This window comes from Perna viridis, chromosome 4 (genome assembly GCF_037379345.1).
Source record: "Perna viridis isolate PV_CMFRI_1.1 ecotype Kerala chromosome 4, ASM3737934v1, whole genome shotgun sequence".
Lineage (NCBI taxonomy): Eukaryota > Metazoa > Mollusca > Bivalvia > Mytilida > Mytilidae > Perna > Perna viridis.
In genome coordinates, this window is record NC_142448.1 from 19,284,768 (window position 1) to 19,292,833 (window position 8,066).

The following is an 8,066-nucleotide window of genomic DNA, read 5'->3' on the forward strand; positions in this document are numbered from 1 at the left end:
GATAATGTTGGTCATTAATGTGCTTTTGTGTCTTTAATTGACGTTCTAGTTTATTTTGAAGTGGCATCGTCCCGTTACCGTAGATTTTATTGCTTTTGTTATCGGGGCCTTTCAGAGCTTACTTGTAGGTGTGTTTACACTTATTTAAGACCTTTTGATGATCTCTGTAAATATTTACTATTTTTATAAGTGGTATAATATGGTGCATTTTCAGTCAATTATTCAGTGTAAATCAATTAGCATAATACTTAATACTACATGGCTGATGAATAATAGGAGAATTAATTGGAAAGAGTGAATAACCAAAATATTTTCACGAGTGCCGAAGAACGCCTAGATTTAGCGAGTGTGCGGAACTTGTTTCGCGTATCAGTTAAATCCTCAAGCGGTCTTGGCACGAGTGATCACATTTTAGTTATTCACGATAACCAATTTATTATCTTATTTATTATACAGATTTCCTTCATAATTTGTCGATATTTTTCAACATGAATTTTAAATTCTGTGATTGGCGGATTGATATCTATGTTGTGACATTTTGGCGGTAGAAAGTCCGAGAGTGAAATTACCAGGGGCGTAGCTAGGCCTGTTTTAGGCTAAAAACCACTAATTCCACTTTCCATAGGCTTCTATGCTAATTTCACAATATTCAATGGCTTCTCTGGACTTTACCTTAACTTTAACCTGCAGAGGACTATATATCAGCATGATTCTACATATGTCAGCTCACAATCCTCAGAATGGCATGTGGGGTTAGCAGACTTGCAGTGCAGTACTGGTCACCGGAAGTGAAGGGTCTATAAATAGCATGGGAAATCCCAGTGTTTTCACAAGATAGGGGTATACTTAAAAATCATTATGGAGATTAGGCTTCACATCACAAGAAGTAAAATGCACCTATAAAATGTACAGAAATGTTTTTCCTTTCAGAAACCGTTTAAATTTTTTAAATAAGATGAGAACTTTTTTCACAGCACTATGAGGAACAGGGGTAATTTCTGCGTAGGACTATTTTTGCGTACGTTCCAAATGCTCATTGGTTGAATTGGTGGTCTGTAACCTTTATTTGTACGCAAAATTACGGAGAGGGGTCTTGGGGGGGGTGGGGGTCGCTCAAGGCCCCCAGTGAGTGAGTCATTGCATAAAACCTTTATTTCATCTTTAAAATGTGTGTTTTTATTTTTGTTACTTAAAAGTACGCAACTGCGTATTTGCGTATAGGCAGCTACGCCCCTGATTACCGCTTTTATTTCACAGTGTGAATAATCGAAATTTATTACGCTGGGAACATTCGATAAACCACTGCTATCTATATAATAATCACAACTACATATGATTGTAACAATGGAACCCAAACTTTTCAGAAGTATAGCTGGACCACATATTCGTGCAGAAGCAGAATAATAATGCTAGTATTTTATGGCACAGTATCAGGGTCAAAAAAACGTATTAATGCATACGCTTAAATATGCATATGATAAATGATTTAAGCAAATGTAAAATTTGATTTATGCGCATGCATACATATTTAGGCATATTTAAGCATAGGCATAATTAGATTTTTACATATGCTAAAATATTGAAGCATATCCTAAATTCAAATACAGCGTATGCTTAAAGAGTAATCAAGGGAACCAAGATTATAGCGGTAATCAAAAGAATGTAATCCAGGGACAAAGACCAGACATGGAAAACAGACATGCACAACAAAGAACATAAAGTAACTGAAATCATACATACAAATAACAAAAGCAAATGAGCAACTTGGACTCCACTAAAAACTGGGAGCATGGACCAGGTGCACCGGTAGGGTAAGCGTCCTCTGTTTTTATAGAAACACCCGCCGAGTTGTTCGTAAAGTCAGGGGTAGACAAACGAGGAAAGGAAAACTATGACCCGTTGAATAAATCCGTTTTCATGGTGCAGATGGATACACCATAACTATCCACGAGTTCATGATGACGACCATAATACTTCTGTAGTGATGACTTCAATCTTGTAGCAACCTAACCCTGGGTGGTGTTTCTAGAAAAGCAGAGGACGCTTACCCTACCGGTGCACCTGGTCCGTGCTCCCAGATTTTAGTGGAGTCCGAGTTGCTCATTTGCATTTGTTGCTTTGTATGCTGGCGCGTAGCTCCCTATATGTCAACACGCACGTGCGTGCACATCGGAGAAAAAAAAGCACTTCTATCAATCTCTTTTTGATGATCTTTCTACTGTACATTGCACAATTCCATTCACCATATATGGCGTTAGATACACCAGTTGCAGATGGCAGTGACTTCAATCTTCGATTAATTGATTTGGGTTATGTCTGACAGTATATGCAGAGATTTATTCGATTCCGTCAACGTCAGTTTTGTGTTGTCGCGTCAAATAAGCATGACGTCGGAACGTGAGAAATCAGAAAAACCTAAATGGAAAACAATAGACAGTTTCTTTGCTACTACGGCGAAAGTTCTTATAACACAGAAAGTGTTACACAGGAACCAATTTTTACGGAGATCTTGTCAGAGATAAATAAAGACGTTGCTCAGTGCTCTATAGCAGCTGCATCAACTAGCAAAGCTGTTGTCCCTGAAAATAATTGAAACCTTGTTGCTTTGCTGAAAGCAAAATTTAGCGATACGCGGACATACACCCAAGCTTGGTAATTTCATGGCCATCTTGCGTTCTAAGGCACGCGGCGACGATATTCTGACAGACCAATAGTAGTAGTAGGGCTAAGTACACATCGCTTGATATCCAAAATGAACTTATTAACATTATTGGAGATCAAATTCGCACATGGATAGTCGAAAGTTGCAACAAAAGTAAGTGGGTTTTTTTTTACATTAATCCCAGATGAAAAAAAAACCGATGCATCTACCCGTCATCAGGTTTTAGTCTGTCTCCGCTGCTTGGTAAGGGACGATATCGACCATAAAATATCGACCAAGGAAGATTTTCTTGACTTTGTAATGGCAAAGAATACTACCGGTGAACATTTGGCCGAACTCTTGATTCAAACTCTTAACAGTGCCTCTATCGATACTATGAAAATAAGAGCAGAGGGCTACGACGGTGCCGCGAACATGTCTGGAGAATATAACGGGGATCAGGCTAGAATTCAGCAAACAGCTCCATGTGCTGTGTGTGTCCACTGTAAATCGCACTGCTTCAAACTGGCAATGGTCCATAGTTGTAAGGATGCCTCAGTGAAACATGTTATGTCTACCGTCCAGGACGTTGCATTTGCATTCGATTATTCTCCGAAGAAACTTCAAGCATTTTACGAAGAATTGAATGCAGATGTAGCTACGAAAGACAACATGGACAAACGAACCAAATTACGCACATTATGCGAAACACGTTGGACGAGTCGGACCGACGCACTCTATACACTGAAACAGTACTGGAAAGTGTCTTTGTACTACCCATTTATCGATCATATGATCATGGAATTAGAGTCTCGTCTTATCAAATCCAAAAATCGGTTCCACGGTCAATATCTTTTTCCACATTGCGTAAACAACCTTACAGATGAGCAAATTGTGACATTGTTCGAGACCTACATGTATCAAGTGGACCTTACTTGTGACTTGGATGAATTTAAGAGAGAGGTTGTCCGTTGGCGTGCGCGCTGGTCAAAAACGCCTCGGAACCAGATGCCCAATGCAGTTGATCCTGTCCTGTATCCTTCCATTGAGACAATCTTTTGTATAATGCTTACAATGCCGGTAACAAGCGCTACAGCTGAACGATCGTTTAGCGTACTTCGAAGATTGAAGACTTGTGTACGATCTACTATGAACAATGACAGATTAGCAGCACTTGCGTTGATGCATATTCACCGCGAATTTCCAGTCGATTTAGACGAAGTGATGGAAAAGTTTGTTTCTGCCAAGACACGAAGAGCAGATTGTGGACAGTTCTAGGTAACTAAGTAATATTTAATAAAATTACAGATTAGTGTATTTCTTATTAATCACGCGCAAACACTTCATTTGTTCTTTGAGTAGGGTTCTGAAGACTTTTGGTAACACCCTAAATTAATCACATTTTCCGACAATCTCACTGTCCTTCGTATGATAACTCAAAAAAAGAGAAATTTCTTTAAAAAAAATTATTATTCCAGCAGCAGTTTTTAGGTCCCAGGAAATGGTCAGAATGCAGGATTTTGCACCATTTACCCCCAGAGCTTCAGACCCGCTGCCGTAAGGCCACATCTTCGAGGTGGGCAGAGTCCGTTTCATCCTGCGTGCATATCATTAAAAGCTAGCTACGCCCCTAGTATGTATAATTTTAATTACTTTGTGTTCTTTGTTGTGCATGTCTGTTTTACATGTCTGGTCTTTGTCCCTGGATTACATTGTCCCTGGATTACATTCTTTGATTAGTGCTATAACCTTGGTTCCCTTGATTGCTTTTGATCATCTTTTTTCTATCAATTTAATTTGCATGAAAGCTACAAGCAGTGGCGGAACTGGGAGGGTGCAAGGGGTTGACACCCCTCTATGTTATTGGAAAATTTGTCATTTACATGTGTAAAACTGACAAAAAATAGTAAACGATGTTCTAGAACTCCCCTTTTTTCGAGGAACCCCGGCTTTCAAAGTGCTTGGATTCGCCCCTGATGAAAGGACCACTACATATTCGATAGCTCAAGTTTTAGAAACACTCGAAAAATCGAATTAACAATAGAATCCTTTAAGCCACCCGTAACCTTTCAGCAAATAAAGTTCAAATCCGATTTGCATGTAACAATTGGTCATGGTTCAAGTACTCAACAATTCATCAGGGACTTTAATAATCCAACGATTTCAACGAATCGTAATAAACCACGTTTTGTGAAAAGTTAAAATGATATTAGATTATTCTGACTGAAAATCTATACTTTCAGAATTCATTATTAGTTCACGTGTATTACAATGGGTGAATTTTTATGGAGAATAGTCATAGTGGTTATAGTTTCTTCTATTGTAAAGATCAAGTGTGAAAGTGTCAAATTCGGTGATCATGCAACAGTGGACGAATCTGGAGATGGTAAATCAGGGGTAATTAACTTCAGTGCACCCGACCTTAGCGACGAGGAGGCTCACAGTCAGCATATGCCCACTGCATTAAAATGTGACGGATGTTTAGTTGTTGCTTATCAGGTAAGTCGTCCTATATTGTGAGGTCCACGGCGGGTAGAAAATTCTTGAATGGCTAGATTTTCTGAATTTTTATCTCCCTACTTATTTGGTAATACCCCAATTTTATGGGGAATATTTTTTTTCAGCAGAAGCCAGAGTTGACAATATTTGTTTGAAAATCTGCATTCATTAAGTACTGGGCTGAGTAAAAAACACTTGACTTTATTCGATTTTGTATAACTTAATTTTTTTCGAAGTAATTTCAGCCCCGCTCCTCAGCCAAAGTAAAGTGTGTTTTTTCTCATTTTCTAGTTATCTATTGGGTTTAACAAGGCAGAAGGAGTAAAGTCTAAGAAGCTGACGGAATCTCAGATATTTGATGTTACTGATGAAGCTTGTGGTAAATCAGGATTTGAACAGTATGTACTTGCTTGTACACTGTAATACTCAAGTAACTTGAATTATAATTTTAAGTAATATGCTTTGTACCTGCAGAATCTTTAAATGGTTTGATGTTGATGTTATGAATTTGTGGCAAACTGTTTTTTGCATCTACTATTGTATAAAAAAAAATAGAAAACTTCTGAAAATATTTTGTACTTATCAATGGACATTTTGCACCAATGTGGAAAAAATCTAATGTAGTGGCATATATATTTAAGTGTATCAGTCTAAATTTGAAAGCTTTTACCTGGGACCCAAAAAGTTCTGATGAACACACAGCACAATACAACTGCACTTACATTTAATTGTATAATTATTTTGTATCTCCTCTTTTTCCCCAACTACAGCTATGGTTTAAAGCAAGTTAATGGTAAAAAAAGAATATCAGGACCAGGAATGCCAGCTAATGAATCTCCAGGAATCATGCAGGGCGGAGGCAAATGGCCAGTCAGGTACAATCAGAATGTTCCCTTTTGCTTAAGTCATCAGTTTCAGATCTATTTTTGGAAATACTAAGGGACAACTCAGATTATTCAATCAAACCAAAATTATAGAAAAATGTATATATTTCAACGACTAAGGGAAATGCTGGATTGTGTGCCCTTTTATAATTTATATGTGTATTTTTATCTTGTGAGCATTATTCCCATGGCTTTGGCTCTACACTGCAAAACATGTCAGAATGTATTCATAATTCCAATTATATAAAAACAATCATGGGTGAATGTAAATTTTAAAATTTTCTTTGAAGTCATTCAAAGAGCGAATGTTAAAAGTTTCCAATTGGCATGATATTTTTTATCATAGCTATTAAGTATATAAATCCTTTTCAGACTACAAGCTATGTGTAATAACTACCTGGAAGAAATGGGTGAAGAAGAAATGTATGATGCTTTCAGAGCAGACAGGACACTATCTAAGACATTATGTTATGGAAAGGGACCATTTGGTTTGTGTAGTACTGGTTCCAAGGACGAGTTGTGATAACATTACATGATTGACAATATTGGTTGTATTTAATGTGTCCAGGATATTTTTTACACTCATTTCAACACAATGTCTATGCTATTTTCTTGAGTGCAAGAGAATACAAAATACAAGTCTTGGAATATGAAATTATGATTATTCCTACGACAAGCTTTTCAGTGCTTAGTATCATAACAATAATAACGGTTGATTTTCAGTGTTGTGAGAGTTAAAATGAAAGAACTTTTTTAATGTATTTTAATTGTATAGTGTGTTGAGTTGAAAGAAAAAAAAATCCTATTATTCATTGTATTTACTTAAGTTATTGGGATTAAAATTTCAGTTGATAAATGGCATACTGTATAAGTGTGTTTTTTTTTTTCGTGTGTGGAAAATTTCACATTTCAAGTTATTTTTTTATCGTAATGTAATTTTCATGGCAGACAAACAGTTCATTGAATTAGACAAAGATGAATAACTTTATTTTATCTTCAAATATTTCGCATGAATTGATTTTCGAGTTCCAACTTAGACTGTGAATATAGCGAAAAATGAAATGACCACAAAAAATGACCACTTTTACGGTATGACATCCTCTATTCCCAATCACTGCTTTTTTTATGACTTAATTAGTTGATAGCAATTGTACCATGTCAACTGTGAACTTAATATGAAGTTAGACAATGTAAATATCACAGTGCATGTAAAAGGTGAGTTTGATCATGAGTTAAGTGTGTAACAATTGTCAATGTGTGATTGTGTGTGTGTTATTAAGGTAAATCATACCTAATATTTTTCCTAGTTTTTCTCAAAGATGACCTTTAGCGAACAAACTGCAGAATTTTAATGCATTATTTTGAGAAAACTGAGCCTGAATAAAGGCAATATTTTACTACATCTTGTATGGAATCTGTAGGGAATTTTCACTATTTCATGTACTATGTAAAAGGTGAGTTTGATCTTGAGTTAAGTGTGTAACAACTGTCAATGTGTGATTGTGTGTGTGTTATTAAGGTAAATCATACCTAATATTTTTCCTAGTTTTTCTCAAAGATGACCTTTAGCGAACAAACTGCAGAATTTTAATGCATTATTTTGAGAAAACTGAGCCTGAATAAAGGCAATATTTTACTACATCTTGTATGGAATCTGTAGGGAATTTTCACTATTTCATGTACTATGTAAAAGGTGAGTTTGATCATGAGTTAATTGTGTAACAACTGTCAATGTGTGATTGTGTGTGTGTTATTAAGGTAAATCATACCTAATATTTTTCCTAGTTATTCTCAAAGATGACCTTTAGCGAACAAACTGCAGAATTTTAATGCATTATTTTGAGAAAACTGAGCCTGAATAAAGGCAATATTTTACTACATCTTGTATGGAATATGTAGGGAATTTTCACTATTTCATGTACTATTAAAAAAAAAAAGAACTGGTTGATAACATTTTGTACAAATTTATATATATATAAAAAAACAACAGACATTCTTTCATATTTTAAAATTAAAAAAAAAAAATAAAAAATTCACCAAAA

The 8,066-nt window shown here is 36.0% G+C and overlaps 1 protein-coding gene across 1 annotated transcript; it reads left to right on the forward strand.

The window, feature by feature from the left end:
* The first annotated feature begins 4,751 nt into the window (after positions 1-4,751).
* On the forward strand, positions 4,752-8,056 carry LOC148619204 (marginal zone B- and B1-cell-specific protein-like). The gene is made up of 4 exons (XM_088578868.1): positions 4,752-5,140; positions 5,432-5,538; positions 5,911-6,015; positions 6,397-8,056. The coding sequence occupies exons 1-4, from the start codon at positions 4,913-4,915 to the stop codon at positions 6,545-6,547; spliced, it is 591 nt and encodes a 196-aa protein (XP_088434994.1). The 5' UTR covers positions 4,752-4,912; the 3' UTR covers positions 6,548-8,056.
* The last annotated feature ends 10 nt before the right edge of the window (positions 8,057-8,066 follow it).